The 22,948-nt window shown below is 46.5% G+C and overlaps 1 protein-coding gene across 1 annotated transcript in view; it reads right to left on the bottom strand.

Moving 5' to 3' along the window:
• Positions 1–835: 835 nt before the first annotated feature.
• Positions 836–22,948, bottom strand: part of SPEN (spen family transcriptional repressor) — a 71,026-nt gene continuing 48,913 nt past the window's right edge. Inside the window, 11 exon segments of the mRNA XM_055798899.1 lie at positions 836–2,129; positions 2,913–3,071; positions 3,593–3,787; positions 4,659–5,072; positions 5,689–9,150; positions 9,152–13,622; positions 16,061–16,161; positions 17,844–17,957; positions 19,150–19,263; positions 19,844–19,969; positions 22,285–22,436. Coding sequence (XP_055654874.1) covers positions 1,998–2,129; positions 2,913–3,071; positions 3,593–3,787; positions 4,659–5,072; positions 5,689–9,150; positions 9,152–13,622; positions 16,061–16,161; positions 17,844–17,957; positions 19,150–19,263; positions 19,844–19,969; positions 22,285–22,436 — 9,440 coding nt within the window. The 3' untranslated portion in view covers positions 836–1,997.

Genomic DNA, 22,948 nt, shown 5'->3' with positions numbered 1-22,948 from the left:
GAAGGGGCCAGATCTGGGCTCCTCCCGGGGCAGGACAAGGGGCACAAACCCCCCAGTGGTCAGTGCCCTGGGGTGGGTGACAGACACGCGCCCACACCTCCTCTACCTGCTGGCATAAATTCCCTAAAAATGGGCTTTTTGCCCCAAAGGCCACCTCCAAAAAACAATTTCGCTCTCCTGGCCTCCACTCACAGGCAGGATGGGGCCCCTCAAGCCCCCCAGCATCCCTGTGGCCATTGCTGGGGCTGGGGGTTCAGGCCCAATCCTGGCTCCAGCCGTTCGGCCGCGGCACAGACACACAGACAGCAACTGCCCAGTGCGGGGGCAGCCGAGGGTCCCACCCCAGCTGCTCCCGCGGCAGAGGGTCCAGACACGCCCCCACCCACCCCATTTTCTCCTAAATCTGCTTCCTTACCGTATCCTCTTGATTTAACCCACTCGCACCAGCGGTTAACTGAGGGTTTCGGTGGCTCCCACCGGCGCTGCTTCCCTCCTGCGGTTTTGGGTGGAAAAGCAGTGAAAAAGGCAAAGTCTGGCTCCTGTTTTTTTAAAGGCTGGTGAATATCAAAATTCAGGGATTATTTTTTGTTGTTGGCACGTACCAAAATCAACAGCAGAGCAAAAAATTTCAGCTTTGGTTTTCAACAAATACTAACAACACGCAAGGGAAAATAAACAGAGATTTGATTTACTCTGGTAAAATTACCTTTTTTGTTGTTTGTTTGTTTGTTTTTTAAACAAGAGACTGGTGCTGACTCCTGGGGGAGCCCCCACACCTCCTTCTGCTCTCCCCCCCCATCCCGAGCGGCCGAGGGATGAGATCCGGGCGCCGAGGTGTTTTGTATTTTTTAATAAAGTTTGTAATCCAATGGACACACAAAACAAAACTGCGCTGCGAAAAAAACAGTTCCATAAATTAATAAGTGTTAGGGAAGGCGAAGGGGGAAAAGGGGGGGGGGGGGGTCGAAAGTCTTTTGTACAAGTGTATAACACTTCCACAGCTCATGAGACAAGGGGGGGGCATGTTTAAATGAAGCGCACTTACAAATGAGTGACAATACAAAGTCTGAGTATGAAAATAAGATTTTCTCTGAAAACACATTTTTGGCACAGATTAAAAAAAAATGTATGTTGTGGGGATTTGATTTTTTTTTTTAAAGTCAGTATTATATATATTTATATATATTATATATATATTTATATATACACACACCCACTGAGTTCTGCATATCCCACCAGGAAGGAAAATAGCTCTCCCTTTTGTTTTTTTTGTTGGTTTTTTTTTTGTTTTGTATTTTCTTTTTTTTTTTTTTTCAGTGTAAACTGTACATCCCAGATGAAGAGAAGACGGCTGCAGCAGGGGCAAGTGGAGGAGAGGAAGGTTCACATCCAGAAAAAAATAAAACAAAACCAAAACAAAACAAAAAAACCAACCAATAAAATAAAAGTAAAAAAAGATAATGTGTGAAATGATCCTTGACCCACAAATTTCAGCAGAAGTCCCCAGGTCCTGCGTTTAGTCCACGGCGCGTGTTAATGTGTGTCAAGACATCCAGAACGTCACAGCGTGTCTCCAACTGTGCAAAGGTCCGAGTCACTAATTTAGTGCAAAGGCAGTTCAGGTTCTTTTTTATTTTTTTCCTTTTTTTTTTGTTAAAAAAAATAAGCCATCCTTTATCTTTTCCCCAAAAGGAGGCACAGAAACCCAATACCAGTCCGCCTGCTGAGTGCATCAGTTGTCCGTAAGCTAAAGCAATATGTAAACATACAAGGTAGCGGAACCGCTACCCAGCAACAGTTTGATCGAGGCCAGTTAGGGCAGGAGGCTGGTAGTCTGGCAGCATTTTCTTGTTTCATTACTTTCTCTCTCTCTCTTTTTATTTATTTTTATTTTAATTTTTTTTTGTGGTTTTTGTGGGCTTTTTTTTTTTTTTTTTTTTTTTTGCTGCAGGGCCTTGGAAAAAAAAAATAATAAAAGTCAGTAACCGGTAAACAGCTCATACCGACGCGATGACAATCATCAGGTGAGGAGAGATGTTGGAGATGCTGGCAAGGAGGTCCGGGGCTAGGCGGGACAGGTGGCTTTCCGAAAATTCGCAGGGTGGGAAGATCTGCAGAACATAGGCAGGCTGCAAGGCAGAAACGGGACACAGATCAGACACAAACCAGGGCCATCGGGGCCTACAGTGTTTGAAAACAGGACAAACGGCCTGGGTTTGGGGCACTTAAGTGCGCATAAACCAGAGCAATTAGGCAAAAAAGGACACACTGTGCCCCAATGGTGGGGAGTTTTTCCACGCCAGGGACATAAGAGCTGGCTGGTTTACCGGGAAAGGCAGAAAAATTCCCGTTAATTATCATTTCAGCGGTTGCTCTGAGTGCTGACCACTCATTCCGGGTTTTTTTACATCCAGGGAACAGATTAAATTTGATTCAATGCAGCAACACATCTGAAATAAATGCTCCATGCTGCCAAACTCCAATCTTTTGTAGTTACAGGGCCAAGAGCAAGGAAACACCAGGTGTTCTGGAAGTGTTCTGGAAAAATCATGGTATGATACGAGGAAGAACCAAGGACTCTACTTGGAACAGAGGAAAAAGAAAAAAAAAAGGTTGGAAAATGGGTTTGTTTTGTTTTCAGCCAACTATGTAGGGCTGTGAACAAACTGAACGTATGTCTGGGGTTTTCTTGGGCTTTGTGGTTCATCTTCAGTAATTAAATCAATTATACCAGTGTTTTGATTGGTGATGTGAAGATGCCAGCACAGTAAACAGGAGGGGGTGTGCTTTAACAGTAAAAACAAGCCAGCTCAATGACAATCTTAAGCAAAGAGCCAAGGTGGAAGGCTGTCCGCCCGTTTATCTATCGATTTAATTTATCCACGGTGTTTCAGGGCTTTTCCTGCCAATACCTGATTAGAGCCAGGGTTGGGAACGTTGATGATGCCTGCAGCTTGCTTAGCCTGCAGGTAGCTGATGAACGCGGCCTTCAGTGACTCAGTCTGATTCACTACATCTTCCTGATCCCGGCCACAAGGCAAGGCCAGTAACAGGCAGTAATCGCTCTCCACCTGCAAAGAAAATACAGTAATTAAGTCAAATGTAAGTCAGGAAGGGGCCTGTTCCCAGCAAACATTATCTGCAGTGGAAAATCCTCTCTTTGAACTCCTTCAAAGTTACAAAAGACTTGCTGAAAGCTCAGCCAGCCCAGGAGATGGTGAAAAGGCCTGAAAGCTACTCATTTCCAACCCGAATTCCACTTTCCACCTTACTCAGACGTGTTGGAGCCAGCAGGATTTCGTTCCAGAGCTGAGGGATGGGTGACTTCAAAGGTTTCCCAGTCCCACCGTTCCCTTTTGCGTGAATGCAGAGGAAAACTTACTGCTCGTGACTTGCAACCCACACTGGGACGAAGGAATCGCACAGCTACCACCAGAACCCCAAAATAACGTGACAAAAGCAACGAAAGCCGAGGTTTCCGGGAGAAGCGGCGCGAGTTTTGGTTACACAGCTGCTAAGAGCAGCCCCGTTTTCAGCACATGGGTGTCAGCCCTTCCCAAACACACGTCCTCGCCCCGTCCCAACCCCTCACCATCATTCTCCGTGCAACACCCTCCAGCTGCGAAGCCTCCAGTCGCATGCGCTGAGCGATTCTCAGCGGCGGTCCTCCCTCCGGTGCCGGCAGGGACCGGTGCGCCAAGACGTTATTACCAGAGACGAAATGGAGCTGAACAGCAGCCGTGTCGTTTTTTAGAGCCAAAAGGCCCTGCCAGACAATCGGGTATTTCTGGAAAGAGAGGGAGCAGAAATTATTAAATGCAAATGAAGGAGAGGGGGACCTTAAATCCCATCTGAGCTGCTCGTTTGCCTCCAATACTTCCACAATTAAGACACCGCTGCTTTGCTTTAAGGACTCCGTACAGACATACCATCTGATCACCCCTTGTACACTGGGGGTTAAGTCCTGCTCAATCAGTTAATTCAGTCCTTTTTCTTCCAGCCGGCTTAGCCTGGGTGGCTCTCCTCATCATAACATCAGAGCACTTCCCCATCTTTCCGCCTCCCACACAGCACAAGGCAGAGGGGGGCTGTTATCAAACGCCGTTTTCTCTTTTACAAAGGGGAAAATTGAGAAACAAGCAGCAGCAGGAGAGTTGCTCAAGGTTATGCGGGAAATACTCAAGAGCTGAACGCAATGCTCGATTCCTCATGAGTGCCTTGCTATCTCCCCCCTTTTCCTCAGTCTCTAGGCTTTGGGAGAGTGGTTTTTTCCTTTTCCTTTAACTATCAGTCTTTCCTGACCGTGAAAAAAACCTTCCCAAGAAACAGCCGACTGTAAAAATGACGCAGCACTGCCTGCCTGAGCCTGCCGGCTGTTTGAAGAAGTAAGTAACCAGAGGAGCAGGCTGCTCTGCACTGCGCGCCTTGTCGTGAGGCGCTCATAAATGCCATGTAAACACGAACATGGCTAAAATTCACCGGGGACAGGAACAGCCCGGAAAGCAGACAGACCATCCATCACTTTCTCTGCATCTGATGCAAGAGAGGTCAAATTTTGGTGCCAGAGGTGAGACGAGCTACGCAGAACCCAGTTATTTCTTCCCGGATGAGGGGTGCGAGGCTGCTCAGCCAGGAGAAGATGACAGAGCAATACTTACTGTCAGAAGCTGAACCATATCCACAGGTCTCTGCGCAACGGGGTGAGGAGACGGCTCTTGTTTGAGAGTGGACTGGGGCTCAGGGCGATTGAGGGGCAGCCCTGGCGGTGCTCCGGGGCCCGACGTCGTGGGGATAAAGATGGATTGCTTGGGAACCGCCTGAGGTTGGTGCGGTGATGGAAGCTCCTGTTTCATTGAAATGGCGACAGGCGAAGGGTAGGAGGTCTGGCCCGTGTCCGCTTGTGCCCTCTGAAGGTGGACGTGAGGGTCTATCTGTGCCGCATGCCTATTTACAGTGGGGTGGTGACTCTGTTCGGGTCCTCCTGCTGGCGGGCCCTTGGGATCCTGGGGGATCTGAGGAGTCTTGCTGCGTACTGGCTGGCTGGGGTGTGAGTGTTCGCCCTCCGGCAGACCCTGGGAAGTGGGCGGTGGGGGGGAGGGGGGAAAGGAAAGTTTTTAGGCTGTGGGCGTATCAGAACTTGTTAATTCAACAATAAGGCTGCCAGGACACCATCGGATTGCTGGCAGAGAAATCTGTGTCTCCACGCCACAGCACTTAGCCCTGCTGCGGTGGTGCTGGGACACGCCGCCCCTTCCAAGGCCACCCCACCAGCCTCTCACACCCGAGAGCTGAGACCGCATCCCCCGAATCCTGCCCCAAGCCCAGCCCTTAGCCACACCAACCATCCCAGGATGCCGGACCTACGCGCCACCTCGATGCTGACAGTTCTCCCCCCCGACACCTCTATGTCTAGAAACCCGTAGGCAGCTTCACACCTTCTGGTTTGCGTCCTAGAGTAGTTAACGAAACAGGTTACTTTAGCTTCCTCTAATGCCGAGCAGCATTCCAACCCCATTTCCCAAACAAAAATACCTCTTCTTGTGCTATGAACTTAAGCAGGGCTTGGAGACTAACCACAGAGTGCTACACTCAGCTCCTGTGGCCACGCAGAGCCGCGCCAGGGTTGCAATTAGCTTGAAGCGCTCCAGATTTCAGGTAGAAGGAGGTAAAAAGGGGTTTATTTCTCACCTGAGATGGGGTCATGCTCCGGGAAGGCAGCCCGATCGGTGAGGCACCCGGGAACTGAGGATGCCCGAGCTGTGCCGCTGTATGGTAATTCCTCATGTCGCCATACACAGACCGATAATCATGAAAGGAGCTCCCCGTGGGGTGCATGATCTGTACCCCATGCGGCACCACCACCGGCTGCGTCAAAGGCAGTCCAGGCAGCTGGCTGCTGGAGGGGACGCTGAGGAGCCGGGGCTCGCTGTGAGGAGAGTGTGCCATCTTGCCTTCAGAGGATTTTGGCGTCTCTTTTCCCGGCTGCGGGGTCTTACTGACGGGGGGAGTTTTCACAGCCCCTTCAGGAGTTCGGGATTGTCTCGTTTCCGAGTGGTGCTCGCCCACGGTGGCCATGTGCGGGTGCATCATCATCCTCACATCCCGGGGGACGTTGTACTGGTCGAGCCTGATGCTCGTGGGGTGCATGCGGTAATCCGGTTGCATCACCAGCACGTCGGACTGAACGGAGGCTGGTCCTCGGCACACCGTGGTGTGGTGGTAGTGCATCTCCTCCTCAGGGGGATGCTGAGAAGACAGAGGAGGCATCACTATGTCTCGTATCGGAGCTGGCTGGGGTGTGCTGGATCGCTGAGGTTTGATCTCTATCTGGGGTTGCAGAGCAGCTCTGGGGGAGTGGAGCGCTTCCGGGCGGATGCCGTAAGGGATGCCGGAGAGAGGAGGGGTGTTCATCCTCACCTCGCCTTGGGACAGATGGCCCAGGGACACAGTCTGCGTTACGCTGTGAGGGGGCATGATAACAGATTGCTCGGGATGCATGCTGGATATGTACTGAGGAACGGGAATTCCAGGCGCCAGCATGACTGGGGTACTGCTCGATAAAGCCGGAGACGAGGTACTGCCGGGGTGACAAGCCCGGGGGAATGGCGACGGTGAGTGCCCGCTAGTACGCGGCGAGTGCGGCTCCTGTTTGGTGACCCCCAAGTGGGAAATAGCCCGGTCAGTTGGGGTGCTGGGTCCCGAGCTGACGTGGTTTGCTTCTGGATGCATTTTCCCAGAGAGGGAAGGGTGGTGAGGACTGACTCCAGGACTCAAGTTGGAGGGTTGCAGAGCCTTGGTCTCCACTTTCAGAGCAGCTGGATCAGACAGTTTTTTGTTCACAACCATCTGGTTATGGACGAGTACAGGTGGAGTGTTTACAGTCTGTGTGAGGACTTTACCAGGCTGAGACGCCGGAGTCTGGACAGAAAGGTGGGACGAGTCGGACTTCTCCAGTGCTGTGCGCTCTTGTTTCACGGAGGAGATGACAGGCGACGTATTATAAGGCTGTGTTCCTAGTACCAAAGAAGAATGGGTGGAAACAGTCCCGTAGCCCGCTGAGGTCTGGGAGCCTTTCGGCGTTGGCTGAGATGGTGTGATAGGTTCCTGTTTAATCTGAGACTTGGATACAGACTGCTGAAACTCTATGTCGACAGCACTGGCTGGGGGAATCTGGCTGATCTTGGCACTAATTCGCTGAGGGCCTTCTGTCTTCTGTCCCGAATAACTCAGCAGCACTACACCTTCCGAGGTGTTCACCCGCAGCCCCGGACTGGACCCAGTCTCTACCGGCCTCTCCTCGATAATAGACATGGATCCCGGATGAAACCTACTGTTATCATTTGTGCTCGACCTCTGCTTAAATTTTGGCGAGGGGGCATTGACGAGACATGTCTGGGTTTGGGGAGCTTGCTTCACCAAGGTGATCCTCGGAGCCTCCTCCAGATCCACGCTGTGGGGCATCCTGCTTATAACAGAAGTGGCTTTGGGAGCAATCACAGTACTTATCTTTTCCTTCTCACTGAACACCGGTGCTTCTCCCACCGGTGGGTCCAAGGCGTTGGTGACGGGGACTGCTGGTTTCTCCTCCGAAACCGGCTTTATGGCCTCTACCGCGGGGTGGAGGGGTGCCTCCTCCAAACAAGGCGCGCTCACCGGCTCAGCGTGCGTCGTCGTCACGTGCGTGGAGGTTATGCTCGTCGCCGAGACATACTTGGGCTCCATGAGTATCTTCCGCAAAGTGCTGGAGTTTGTATCGATATCCGACGCCTTCGTGTCCGGTGGGAGAGCGGGAGGCGGTGTGGAACGGGCACGGGGTTCCTCGTGCCTTACCATCCACTCCGGCACCTTGGCAGTGCCGGAGTGAAGGGGGACGATCGCGGCGGGCACCGGCGTGGGCAGCTTGGCTGCCGGCGCTGCCGAAGGGACAGCAGGAAGGGCTGCGTTTGGGGCACTCGGTGGTGTGATGGGCGCGTTCTCCATGGGCGAACGTATCTTGAACGCGCTCTGACTCCCCTCATCCAGGGGAAGCGGTGGGGCGGCCAGGTCCAGAGGAGCTGGAGCAGGGGCTTTCGGAGAGGTGCTGCTCTCAGCGACAGCTTCATGCGCAGCCACGTCAGTGGCTGCAGCCTTGTTGGTGTCGGCAGCACTTGGCTCCACAGACGCCTGAGCCGCAGGTTTAGTTTGCTTTTCCTCCTTCAAGGCTTCTTCGGGTTTTGTCTTTACTTCGTTGGCGGGGGGCGATTTGCTCTGCACCCTCTCTGGCTCAAAGGTGTTGACTTCAGCGGCGTCACCCTTTCTGCCTGTGCTCCTTTTGCGTCTCTGCCGCGTGGTTTTCTGACGACCCTTTTCCTTCCGAGAAACTTCAGCCTCCTGCAAGGTCTCAGCCTCCTGTGCAGAGTTGGAAGATTCGCTGAAGCTGACTTCAGCCTCCTTGCTCTCCGTCTCCACCGCTGACGGGGCAGAGCTGGGAACCGGCTGCACCGCAGGCTCGACGGCAGCCTCCGTTTCTAGGATGTTATTCACTGCCTGATCCGTCTCAGGCTCCATCTCCTCCCGAGGTGACGGTAACACCAAGGGCTCTGTGGGGATTTCAGTTTCTGATTCAGCAGGATACGTTGGGGGTGCAGGAAAGCTTTCTGTCTCCCCAGAAATATCGTTGATGATGGAGCCGATGGCTGCTGCCAGCTCCGTTTCACTGGCCTGATGGGCGGGCTTGTCTCCCTCTTCCTCCTGACGAACTTCAGGCACGTCCGCTGTCGGCTCTTTGTAGGCAGCAATTGACGGAGGAGTTTCGGTGAGTTTTGCAATATTCTCCACGGCCTGCTCAAGCTCAATCTGTTTTGCTAACTGGGCAGCTTCAGGGGACTGCTTTGGTTCCCGCACCACCTCTTTTTCTGTCTCTGGGAACGAATCTTCTACCTCATTCTTAGCAAAATGGGGTGGCAAGATGTCTTCTTTTGGGGGGCTCTTCATTTTGGCTGGTGACACTGCCACTGGCTCTGCCTCCTCCTCGGTTGGCCGCAAGGCGCCCTTGACTTCATCCACATTGAGGCGTATTTCTACATTTTTGAGACAAACAGATGCTTTATCTACGACAGTTTTGGTATTTTTATACCTTCCCCTTTTGGATTTCGTAACCTTTTCTGGCACCCGGCTTTTTCTCAATGATCTCAACTGCGGGGATTTCTAGCTGGTTTTTCTCTGCATCCAGTTCTTTCCTATCACGTTTCTGCTCGCTCGCTGCTGGCTCTTTCTCAGCCGCTTTTGCTTTATTGCTGTTGTCACCGACGCTTGATTCCTGACCACTTCTTTCAGCAGCATCTTCAGATTCAGCCGAGGTATCGCCTTTTGGTTCGTTTTTCCCTTTCTTCCCCTGCTGGCTGCCAGCAGCTGATGAGTGACTGTGTGTTAGCTTCTGGGATCTAGGAGACCTCCAACCTTCTGCAGGCTTAGGAGCTTCCACAGCATCTTTCGTTTCAGCCTCCTCAGCCTCTTGCTGTACCGGTTCTGTCTTTATGGGAGAGATGTCCTCCTCTGGCTTACGGCGGGTTTTCGGAGGTCTTCCCCTCCTCGGGGTCGTAGGAACAGTTGTCACCGTTTCCTGCGGTTCCTTTTCCCCTCTCTTCCTGGTGGATCTGGTGAACTCCACGGAGTCCTTCACCGGAGATGGGCCCTCATTGTCCCCCGTGGTAGCATAGACTGACCGGACGTTTCTGCGCCTGGTCCGACCTATTGGCAAGCTCGGCTCCACATTTTCTGGCTCGGCAGCAGAACTAGGGGATTTAGCAGCATTCCTCGAAACCTTCTCTGCCTCCACCTTCAATTCAGAAAGCTTCTGCGTCTCTCCACGAGGAGAGCTTGACCTTTTGAGTTTTTCACGGTCAATTCTTTCGCTCTTCCTCGTGACAGGCTTTTCTGTGACATTGGCTGCAGCCGACTGCACGGGAGTTTTGGAGCGTTTACTTTTGTAGGACTTTTTATCTTTTACAACAACTGGAGGTTCGACTTCCATATCATTGTCAGAAACGGGCGGCAGGACCTCAGCAGCTGCCTCCACCTTTTGACTTGCACTGGCATCAGCGTTGCCAGACGGCAGAGGATTTTCTTCTTTAGGTTCAGCAGCCTCATCGGACTTCTGAACTAGCTTGGGCGGAGGTGGAATCAACTGGACAGCTTCGGGTTCTGGATCTACACTGTCTGCTTGGGAAAACGAAGCTCCGGGAGTAGGAGGCTTGGTATCCAAGTACGATGGATGCTCTGTTGCCACAGCATCTTCCTCCGGTGCCAGGGCTGTAGCAACAACTTCTTTACTAGCTTCTACGACTGGCGGGGGTTCGGTTTGCTCAGGTGGTTCAATTTTGACAGGAGAAGCAAGTTCAGGAAAAGGTTTTTGTTCCTCTGCTGCAGAAGCAGGTTCAGATGTTTTTTCTTCTTTTACAGAAGCTGCTTCCACCACTACCTTTTCATTCACTACCTTCTCAGAAGCGACTGGCGCTGGTTCCTGCGGCAGGACAGCGACTGAAGAGGGACAGACTACGGAGGAAGTTTTATGTTCTGGTTCTTTACTATCAGGAACCACTTCTGGAGTTTTTGGCCGGTTTTCTTTATCTTCCTGTTTTTCCACTTCTTTTGGTTTCTGATCTTTCTCCTTTTCTTTCTGCTGCATTCGCGTCAGTTCAATAAATCTGCTGTGGAAAAGAACCACCGGTTCTTGCACCAAATCAGCAGCACTATTAGTCCCATCGGAGGAAGACTGTCTCCCATACAATCGACCAGAAATGAAGTCGAGATCGTCATCTTTTCTCTCTAAATGCTGCAGGCGCTTGGAGTCCTGTTCAAAGATTGAACTATGCAAAAACCGAGAAGCAAACAGTTCCTGTCTCTCTTGTTCTTCCTCTTTATGATCTTCTTTCTTATCATCCAGTTTTCCACCTTCTGAATCGGTTCTGATTTTTTTCTTTTTCATGTACCAAGATGGAATAGGTCTCGGAGCCGAGTCAACCTTCTCTTTGTCTTTATTGTTTCTAAAACTAGCAAATCTTGAATCCCAGTCTAGAAAGGACCAGTTTTCTTCTCTAGAGGAAGAGAGAGATTTAGCTCTTTCCAGCAAGGCCTTTGTGTCTGGCGTGATTGTCTTGTCCAACGCAAAAGAGTAAAATTTGTTTCTTTCTAAGGAACTTGACAACCTTTCCTCTCTTTCACGTAACTTCTCTTCTCTGTCCCTTAATAAAAAAGACAACCTGGAACTCTCTAACAAGGATGAGGCTTTTGGGGAGTGGGGCTTGTTTTCACTGTCATCATCTGAATCTGAAGGCACCTCCCCAGGTTCCAGGTCTCGGACAGACCGCTTGCGTATGCTGTCTCTTTTGACGATGCTGCTTGGAAAGCTGATATCAACTCTACCAGGCTCCGGCTTCACTTGTGTTTCCCACCTACTCGAGTCATCTTCAGAACTCAGCACAGATAGTTTTATTTTAGCCATTTCTGCCATCTGCTCCCTTCTGCTGGAATCATAAGGATTAAATTTCAGCGAGTCCTCCCTCACAGTCATGTTGGAGTACGAAAGACCCTTTTCCTCTATTTTAGGTGACTCTTTGGTTTCCTTTAATGGCATTAGCCTTGGAGAATCGAGTGTGTCGTCATCTTCGTGGAAAGGGAAGTGTCTGATGCTAGGGGAACACGACGTCCTTTCGGAGTCTTCACTCACCTGACGAGAACTTCTGTAGTTTCTTTCTCTTTTAGTGCTAATTTCAAAGTCGAACTGGTCAGTCTTTTTCCTTTTACTTGGCGGAGAGTCATCCGTGACGTCTTGTGGAGGTTTTCCCACCTCGTGGACCAAGCTCCGCCTTTCGTATTCATCCACATCTTTCTTTGGACTGCCGAACTTCTCAGACTTTGCTATCTCCATTTCCAGCTGCTGTTTTAACCTCCGACTTTGCTCCATTTGTTTCCTGTAGCTTTGCGTGTGGTCGATGTCAATGCCAATCTTCTCTTCCGTATCAGCTGACTGAGGTTTCTCTTGGCCAAGTTTATGGTCAGGTGTGTCTTCAGGAAGACCGGAGTAATTCTTCCTTGTGTCCTCTCTCTCTGTTCCTTGATCGTCCAGTAGCTGTACCTGTTTATGCTGGGGTTTTACCGGGTTCAATTTTTTAGAAGAGAGTTCCTGAACTTCCACTGGTTCGTCAGCTGCCTCCATTAGCCTCGCCTGCAGATCTAGGGTGGGACGCATGCCAATCCCACCAACATTAAGAGTCTCCTGAATTTCTTTGGGACTAGTAACAGGAATAAGTCTTTCCAGTTTGAGTTTTTTAGATTCCCTTTTAAGCATCTCCTTCCTCAGGGGTTTCCTCTCCAATTCTCCTTCCCTTAACATTGTCGCTTCTCTAGACGAAGCTGTCGAATCAAGCTGCTTTTTCAAAACCATGCGTGCATCTTCCTCATCTTGGCTGCTTCTTTTTACTTCCAGTTTTTGCCTGTCAGGCTTCGGATTTGCATCAGCAAAACGTCTTTTACGAGCCTCCAACTTGTCTAAATCTACTGCGTTGGCCCCCTCAGAAGTCTGCTCCGTCTTCAAGTGCTTTTTGGGTTTCAGTTTTCCCTCCTTATCCACCACTTCTACGTGACTGGCAAGGGCTTTCTCTTTTTGTACCTTGGTTCTGACAGGTTCCAGTTTAGACTGCTCAGACTTGGTTTGCTCAGCTTGAGATGCCTGTGTTTTTTGTTCAAGAAGCGGGGCCTTCATAGTGTCATTATCAAGCTTTGCTCTCAGTTTCTCCAAAGCGGGCTGATCAATAACTTTCCCTTCCTTTTCTTTTACTCGGGTCAACACGACACAGGGCATTAGATCCAGGCGGTTTTTAGCTGTCCCTTCTTTGTCACCTCTCTCTTTATTTTGTTTACTGTTGCCTTTCAGTTTTTCAGGGCTAGGCTCTCTCTCATTCTCTTGATCCGTTTCAGAAGACTGAGAGCTGGGGGAATGGATTTTTGCTTTCCGTTTTTGCTTATCCGTTTTCTCCTTTTCTAGTTTTTCTGGCTTTTCCTTTCTCACCAAGCGTTTCTCCTTGTCAACCCTCTCCTGCTCGAAAGCACGCTCCTTCTCTGTTTTTTCGTTTTTTGCATAACGTTCCACACGGGCTTTGTCGAGCTTGTCGTATCGTGGAGGAGACAGAGAGCTGCAGCTGCCGCTGCGATCTGATGACCTGCTGTAAATCCTCCTCTCCGAATCGCTCTGCAGCCTTTCCGACTGCGAGGGAGACGCTCCAGGGCTCTGCGGACGCCTGGAGTGTGTCGGACTCTGGCTCCGTTCAATCGGCCTCCGTTCGTGGTCTCTGTCCCGATCGGATTCAAACCGTTCCCTCTCCCTCTCTCTCTCCCGTTGCCTGTAACTGTACTCCCTTATGTCTTGCTCATACGGATCGCCCCTGTAATCCCTGTACTCGCGTGGGTCGTCGTAGTATCGTGGGTCATAGTAGTCGCCTTGGTAGGGATCCCACTCCGCATAAAACTCTCTGCCTCGAGCTGGGTATTCTCGCCGAGGATCTTCAGGATACGTCCCCGGAGTCCGAACAGTCTCGTAGTAAGTACGATCAGGGGCGTATTCGTAAGATCCTCTTCTTTCATCTCTGCTAAATATAAGAATAAACAGGTCAGTTTTCCTTCTCAACCAATGCACTACACTGTCATGCTCTTTGCTATGTCGGGGAATGATTTTATGATAATTTCTCGATACATGCATAAAGGCAACTGTACACAGCTGCATACAGAGACTTAACAACAAGGAACCAGCACGCAGTGGATGAAATGCTTTGTTAGCTTATCAAATACCATCTGCAGTTAATTGGTCATTTTGGGACAGCTCTGCCAAGTATCTTTTCACCACACTCGCTGCTTCATTTCTGCCAAATTCAAGTACTGCATTAAGTTCAGGTAAAACCTACACAGCACGTGTGCACCCACACAGGCTGTCACGGTGAAGACCACCCCATCTCAAGAACCTGAAACCTACCTCTGAAAACATGAGTCAAATCACAATTCAAGGTTGGAACCTCTCCATTACTAAGCAGTAAGGTAATAATATTTTTTTTAAAAAATCCTAAACCCTGCAAGTGATCATTTTATTCCAAAATTAGCTCTTCTGTGCATGTGACATGCTGACATTGCCTATCTACAGTAAGACCAAGTCAACAAAAAAACATGAGGTTCTTTCTGATATCAGGTGAATTCATGGGAAGCATTCAGCAAAGTCAGTCAAGCAATTAACATTATTATCTCAGTACCTCCAAACTGCAAAAATAAGCCATTTATACCACTGAACACGCCTTTTTAGCAGAGGGGTGGCACAGAGCTGGCGCTCCAGTTCTCCAGTATTACGGAGTGTTTTGCACACTATTTTACATACATTTATTTGGCTTCACAGTTTATGTTTTATGGTAAAAGCTGACAGCTTCCACCTTTTAAGAAATGTACAAAATTGAAAAAGAACACAAAGAAACAAAACATGGAAGACAAAACCCTCATTCTGCAAGCAAAGTGGGAAGTCGTGAATGGCAGCTGTGAAGTTAAAAAAAATCAGTCACGGTTTTTGTTTGGGGTTTTTTGTAGGTTTTTTTTCCTTTGGGTCCTATTCAGTCTGGCTCCAACTATAACCTAAGATAACCTAGTTAGTGGAGATCTTAGCATCATTGCAAGGGAGCATAAACTGCCAGGAAGAGCTCAGAGGAAGACCAGAACATGCAAAATTACAAGACTCACTGCAGAGCTCACTCAATCACTCTGCGATTCATTACTCCCAAGTATCTCGTAAAGACTATGTGAGCATAGTGACAGAAAACGAAAAACAAGACTAATGTGTACCCAAGTATCACACTGTTCTAGAAATCAGCATTCTACTCAGAATTGTTTCACAGCAAAGACAAGCCCAGCTGACTCCTGTGCATTAGAAGACATCCGATAATGCACTTCTCTTTTCTGAATTTGGTGTAATCAGAGGAAATTATTACCGACTGCTTGCTGGTGTATCACAACATCTGGCATGGACTGGGGAATGCACTCATTTATTTTGATTATGCAAATCCTGATTGCCAATTTCCAAACCCTTCTCACTTTTAAATTTGGTAATTTTGCATATATGTTAGACCAATCCATTTTGCTGCAAAAAACCTCACTGAATTTATCTAGCTCAGAGGTACAATCAGTGTCACACTGGGCTTTTTCATAGGTAAACCAGAACCCCAACAATTAAGCCAGCCTCTGAAGGCAATAAAACATGGATGTTTTATTCAGTCACTGGAGAAAAAGCAGCACAAAATGCAGAGTGTTCCGTGCCAGGCTGCTCTCAGTCAGGGTCTGCAGAGATAAGTGGCCATGCAGGGGGAACAGAAGCCGTTGCAGCATGTGCAAAATGGCCAGACACTGTCATGACAGATGCTGCAGAAGGGCATCAACACAGAACACATTTTTCACGCCAAACAGCGAAAATTGCAGCCTCACTTATATTTTATCAAATTAACAAACTACACTGTTGAAAAGGGGTAGGTCAAAGACCAAATTTTACTCCCAGCTCAACAGATGAGCAGCAGTAGTTTACCAGGCTATATATACATCCATTAACATACATCCTTCTCTTGAGGCTACAGGAAGGCATTACAGATACGCTACTCTTTGCATTCCTAAGAAATGATGAATGACTCACAACTGTGTCCTGGTGACCCATCACAGTAACCGGATACTAAATATACAGATCACACAGATAGCCAAAACCTCCACCTAGGTATGAATTCCAGTAACCGACTGCACTTAGATGTGTGATATCCTGTCTGACTTAATCTGCACAGTTTAAGTCTGACCGCCTAAATTTGTTTTTTAAAAAAAAAAAAAACACCAAAAAGGTAAAATACATTAAAAATATGCTAAAATGTTGTTTATAAAACTTTAAAAAGAAGGATAAAGTCAAGAGGAACAGAAGTGTTTGTTGAATGAATTATGCCCTGAAGAAAGTTTAAATTGCACTGAAGACAATGCTGGAAAAGTAAAAAACTGTAATAAAGATATTGACACATGCCTTCTTTCTGCCAGCATTTCATAAAAGTCTCTGATATCTTGACCCGTTTTCTCCATGGAATGATAAAACGCCAACTGACTTTCTCGATTTGCAAAGTCCACCTGAAAAATAAAAGGTAAATGACGTTCAGTGAGAGAAACATCCTATTTTGACAACATTTCACTGCCTGCTGCAGTCTGAAGATGGGAGCAGAACTGAAAATAGGGATGATAATATTTAACAAAACAGTATCAAACGCTTCTCAGGACTGGCCTTAACACATCTCGAGGAATCAAGACCTTTCCCTCTCAACTCAGCATAGCTGCGTGGAGCTACGTAACTAGCTCCTTACTGGGGTGTGTTGTAGCTGCCAGACCAGAGGCTTCTGTTCAGTAAACCAGCAGGAAAACTACACCTTATTATCGTGGTACTGACATTTTTAATATTACAACTCCAATTACAGTTGCAAAGTCCCTTTTATCTCAACACAGCACTACAGCAGGTCAGTATTATTAATCTATTTCAGACTCCACATTATATGCCCACGGTTATACACCAAAGCAAGGGCAGGGACGGGGAAGGAACCAAGCCTCCTGAATTACGCCTCCCTATTGTAGCTACTCAAAGAGTTGATTTTTTTAGCCAAGGGTGACAATATTAAGAAGCTAATGGCATAGCTGATCCAAAAAATTAAGGATTAGAATGGATTTCACTATGCATATGCCACATAATGCAGTATTTTTAACATTCTAGTTCCTTTTTTTTTTTTTTTTTTTTCAATCAGCCTAGATGTTGGTATAACCACAGCAGTGGAGCACAGACATACAAGCATAAGGGTGTTGCTTATTCCAAAGTCACTAAGCAGCAAGACCCACAAACGCAAGATATGAAACTTTTAAATGACCACACATTTTACTGCATATGAAGGCTATTTATATTCAACCACCACACTTAGAAACTACAGTATATCCAAGTCCCAACCACAAGTGTGAAGTTGCTAGGTTAATACACCAGATGACAGATCATGCTTGAAATCATTACCCACTCTTTAGGAGAGAAGAAAGGAGGAGGAGGAAGATAATTCAGGGGGTTGGCTGATATCTCACATCCCCAATTAGTGGAACTGATGGGACAGTCGTAACAGGTATTACCACATTCACCCAAATCCAAGACATCCCTGCAAATGTTAAGTGTTGCTCCTGGAAAAAGTGCTTTCTATCTATTTTTTTAAGCAGTGTGTTTAATTATTATTCTTTAAAATCAGTTACAAGGAAGGAGCTGCCATCACAAGAGCAAACTGCATGCCTGGGTTGCCGTACCCCACAACTATGGTGTGCAAGCCACTGCAAATCACCTTGGCCAGGTCAAGAGCCTGGACATCAGCAGGGAGCAGCTGAAACGCAGCGATGTGTTATCCTGGAGGAACTCACACCCTCAGATTTCACTTTTCTAACATGAAAACACACAAAAGTTTGCCTTGGATTTGGGTAAATGAGGTAGTAACACGGACACCAACACTCAGGAGCTTAGAGAGACAAGTTCAGTGAAACAAATGGCAGAATACTGGAAAAGGCTTTATAAGTAACAGTTCAAGATACCCTAACATCTTGATAAGCCGAGTATAAAAAAAAAATATTTAAGCCTTTGATGTGGGGGACATACAGTCCCGCTAAGTATTCCTTTTGTCTGGCAGTCTGCAAATGCCAGCATTTAAGGGGTAAGGCCTAAATACAATTTGTTTCTCTCTTTTTTTTTTTCCCCTGTTTGTTATTTTTTGTTTTGTTTTGGAGGTCATTCTGCACACCTTAATTTTATTCCCACCGATTTTCCTCCCCTTGGTCTCTTTTACAGCTGCTTGTGCATATTCAATCTCATTGTAGAGAACCAGGGCCATGCCTTTTAAGCGGTCAAACACCACCTGTAAAAAACAAAAAAACAAAACAAAAACCAAATAAGAGCCTCATCCACAGGACTTAATGTCAGTCCCAACAAAATCCTAAGTCATAAGGATACCAGTAAGGAAATAATTTTTAGCAAGGTAAATTTCCAGGCTTTTCTGATGAGGCATATTGTAATGAAGAGACAATAAAAGGACGCGGGACTGCTTTGAATTGTGGATATTGTGGCTTGAGGTATATTATGCCTTTATTTTGTTTTTCTGTATTTTACTTTTAATTTTTTTCTTTGGTGACAGTTTTGCAGTGTCTCTTTGTTTACTTTTCATTTTTTGAAAAATTTCCAATGTGTTTTAGGGGGGAAAAAAGGTAAAGGGAACATTTAATCCCAAAATGGAAACAGCTTTTGTTATCACAGTCTGCAGTACCACTCGTCAGTTGCTGAACACCCAATTTCCAAGTATTAGCTTCCTTTAGCAACATAAATTTATTATTCAAGCAACAACAGCTACAATAAAGAATGTCAAAGCTGCAACACAAATCCACAAAAATCCTTTAAGGAGGCAAGACCCTGATCCTGCAAAGATTTACACATATTGCTTAACTTCAAGCACATCAATGTCCAACAGAAATACACAGGACAACTCACATGCTTAAGTTTAAGCACACGCATAAATCACCAGCACCGACCCACAGCGGGGCAGGTAATGCACTCCCACTGTGTGATACAGGTATGTTGCAACACCACTGACTTTCTCTCTTCTTTCATGTACTCGTCAGTGCGACTATCCTAACTGCTTTTAAAAAGTCATTTTTTGGTCTGATGAAAAAAATATAGTTATGTCTAGTTATGTAATCAGCATGCATGAGAGTAACTACGTAATTAAGACTGCTGTTCCTCCAATGTTACTGAAATTTTGTTGGGGAGAGACTGTACTGCACAAGAGCAACGAATGGTTTACAATACTCATTATCTCGGCTCATTCAAAGTATTTTTTGTTTTGTTTTGTTTTCAAAACACCAGAAGCGACTGCTCTACGTATCGGATCAACAGGATGCAAGGCTACAGAGCCCTCTCAGCCAAATCACACCCCAGAGAGAATTAATTTATCTACCTGAGCTATAAAGCCCTGGACAGTCGGGGTTGAAAGGACAGGATGGGAAGAAAGGAAGACAGTAACAACTTCAAACCACACGCCAAAGCCTCCCACCTACCTTTACCACAGGCCCGTATCGGCAGAAATGTCGCGTTAAATACTGATCCGTAACGTTTGTAGAAAGACCATCTAACCACACGCAGTTTGTAGGCATGCTCTTTCCAAAACCCAGCTGAACACAAAAGGGCAAAACTTCCATCAGTACAATTCACAAGCGTTACACTAACTGAATAGAGCATGCCTAATTAAAAGGGTTATTTGAAAAAAGCTAGTCATTTGTACAGATTTTCTAAAATTAGCATCCTGCACAGGTGCAAGCAAGAGAAAAATCAAATAGCAATTAATGAAAATAATTCTGCATGCTTAAACAAATACGGTGTTTGACAACATTTGGTTCTTCTACAATTTGAATGCATCTGAAAAGTGACAGGTTGACAGCTCTAGGGACTGACAGCCTCTGTTTATCATCAGTACCGGTACAGCTTCAGAACACAGCCTTGCCAGATGCGGACCTTCAAGGCCAGGGAATGTCAGCCTCCAGGCCTATTCAATCCTGGGGTTCCTTACTGTGACAGCCAACAAAATGCTGATTAATCCCAGTTATGGTGGTGGTTGAAAGCGTCATGCTCTAATCTGACCTATGCATTAAAAAACAGCTTACTTCCATAAACTATGCTGGTGCAAAATATCCTGTGATGCTCTAAATGAAAGTAACAAGGAGAAGGATACAGTCCACAGGAGGATTTCTTTACCTTGAGCCGGTTATTTCCAAGATATTCCCCATCCATTTTCTTAATTGCTTTACACACACTTGCAATATCACAGTACTGCAGGAATGCATACTGAGGAACACCGTTCACTTTCTTAATGTCGATATCCTGGGGAAAACCACAAAATAACAATCGACAGTCAGCAACAGGCCAAAAAAAGCATTCAACAGTGTCATAATTACATCTAAGTGGACTTTTTTTTTAAGACACACATGGCACAGCAAACACTCTTTAGTTAGTATTTTCTTCAGAGAGAGGATTTGAACAATATTAGACAGTTAACTTCACTGTTCTGCTGTATCTCATTCAAAACCAAATCCTTACTGATGCAGGGAAAGCTCTTCATAATGCCAATTTAAAATTCAACCCCGCAGAAGTAAGCCTGACCTGATCAATGAACAGTATCTTTAGTTTCTTAGTATTATGTCAAGAAGAGAGAACTCAGAATCAGAGAAATACAGATTCATTTTCGTTCGCAAAGGCTCAAGAGGAAACAACCTGCTCCAATCCTCATTTCTGAGCCAAGAGGCAAGCAGGGTTTCTTTTCCAAATAAACATGATCCATCCTGTTCCTAGAGACAGAAAGTGAGGCTGGACTCACCTCTTGAACTTGGCACTGACATGGCACCATAAGGCAAAAAAGATCCTCAACTTCTACTGCTGCTGGTATTTGATCCCAAGCCACCACAGACCCATTCAAAGTAAGTGCAGTCACGAGACAGCTAAGTCTAATAAAGGCCGATTTTAATCGATTTTAAAAACCCAGCAAGCTTGGAGTTGATATTTAGTTAACATTCAAGCTCAGCACTAGCACTGGCAAATGTACGAAAAGCCTCTGAACAAACTCATGATTATGATTCATTCTGAGCTGAAAATAGAAGGTGGAGTGTTTCATTTTATTTGTTTAAATAGCACAAGCTTCCTTTGTGAGCTACATGCCAATGCCAGCACACGCATTTAAGCACAAACGTTCCAACATCCAGGACAGACTAATTTCATGGTTAATAAATTTAGGGACAAGGCAGCAGTTTGATACGGTCTCACCCAAGAGCTCTTTATCTGGGAAAACAGAAGTAAACACGGAGATTTACACAACTATTAGACTTCTATAGCCCTGGCCTAATGATTTAAGTGGAATACTAATAGAGGACTACATTTCCAGTGTCTGAAGTAGCACAATTGCAACTGTGGCAAATTATACTTGACCACTCACTCTGGGCAAGCAATTCCTTCTGACAGGCAAATAAAATATCATTATTTGCTCATTACCCATCAGAAAGGTTATAAAGCTGGTCCCTGCTGCACCTGAGCTTGCAAGTTTTCACGGAAACTGTGCAAGGCAGCACTGCTGCCAAATTATGAGCCATTAATAATGTTGACAGGACAGCACTATTTCACAGAAAAGCCAATTTATAAGACAGTGCACTACTACGGATAAGCATCTTTATCAGGACAACTCTGCTGGTTTAACATTAGAAAAGGGTTTAAGCTGCAGACACTGTGTGAATTCATAAATCCGTGTTGATGTCATGGATACAGTGGAGGCTGGATGCACAAGAAGTGCCAGACATCATAAAATGTAGATTTTATATTTTTCTACATCACATAAAGAAGCCTCCCCTTCTTTTTTGGGGGAAGTACATACGGGGTCCCTTATATGTGTGACTGATACCTCAATGGTTACAAAAATGTGTCAGAGCAGAATGAATAAGGAACAGCATGTTCCCAAGCAGCCACAGCTACCAGTGAGTACATAAACTACCAGTGCTGAAGTCCAGATCCAATTAATTAAACTGACTGTGGATAGTTTACTTTTCTGTAAAATGTCTCTTAAATGCAACATCGATATGACTTGATAGAAAGTGGGATGAGGAGAGGAGAGGGGAGTGACTGCTGCTCTATCTCATTCAGATACGCCTGCTCAGCTGAAAACCCAAATCCCACATGTGTCATCACTAATCCATCTGCTCTGCGCCTCTTCTGCCCTATTGTCAGGGCACAGACTGTGATAGCTGATAGCTACTTCCACGCGCAGCAGCTAAACCCTTTGTTTCACAAATCAACAGGAAACTTAGACTTTCATCGAGTTGTACTGATTCATCATGAAAATAACACCAGGCACATTTACATCTCAACTATCTAGTTAGGCTTTTCTGCCAACGCTCCGAGCTCACATAAGACATTTCTTGTAAACGCTCCTAAGACTTGTTTCTACTGCTAAGTTATTCCCTCAACACACGTGTGCAAAGATTTCATGCAAAGAAAAGCTTTCAGGTATATTCCAGCAAGATGGATGACTCAGATTATTATATGAAGACTGAATTATCTGTCATCGACACTATGATTACTGCAGCTTGCAGCACTTTACGGGTCTATACAGAAAGAGGCAATGACACCCTACATAGCACAGAGAATTCACATACCACTATTCCACCGAAGCGCTGAAAGATGTTGCGAAGGTCATGGTAGGTGGTTGTTTTCTCCAGGTTGCCAATGAAGAGAGTTCTTGTGGCTTTTGGGTGAAACTCATCTATCCTTTCATCCAAAGGACGAAATTCATTCTCACTTTCTGTTTCTAGAAGCAAAAGAGAGGAAGAAACTCGTAATGGACGGAGGTGTTTTTCACCAAGTTCAGTTCACATTGGTTGGTTTGTTCAAGTCTACTTCCTGATGAGAAGATATGATCTGAACAAGAGCAACCAATGTCTTTGACAAAAATACACAGTACTACACTTGTGAATTGTTATTTATGTGCAATGTTGAGATCTCTGCATCACACCACTGGGTGACTGCAGAGGAATTTGAGCATCCTCAGGTGAAAGATAGCTGTATTCTCCAACCACTTCTCTAGAAATTTACTCTTTGAAGAACTATTAATGCTCAGATGCCTGAATTCAAATAAGGCTTCATGGTACTTGGGGAACAGCACACGGAAGAAGTTTGTTTTCAGAAATCAATTTTTAAACAAGCAGTTGAAGTACAGACTGAAAGCTTAACCACGTGCTCAATGCTATAGTGTTCACTGGTCAGTCATTCAGGCTATGCTGCCTTAGCCTCAAAAATGCAGCCATCGTTAGCTGTTTTAAT

This window comes from Falco peregrinus, chromosome 3 (genome assembly GCF_023634155.1).
Source record: "Falco peregrinus isolate bFalPer1 chromosome 3, bFalPer1.pri, whole genome shotgun sequence".
In the NCBI taxonomy this organism is placed as follows: Eukaryota; Metazoa; Chordata; class Aves; order Falconiformes; family Falconidae; genus Falco; species Falco peregrinus.
This window is presented reverse-complemented; position numbering and strand designations above follow the sequence as displayed.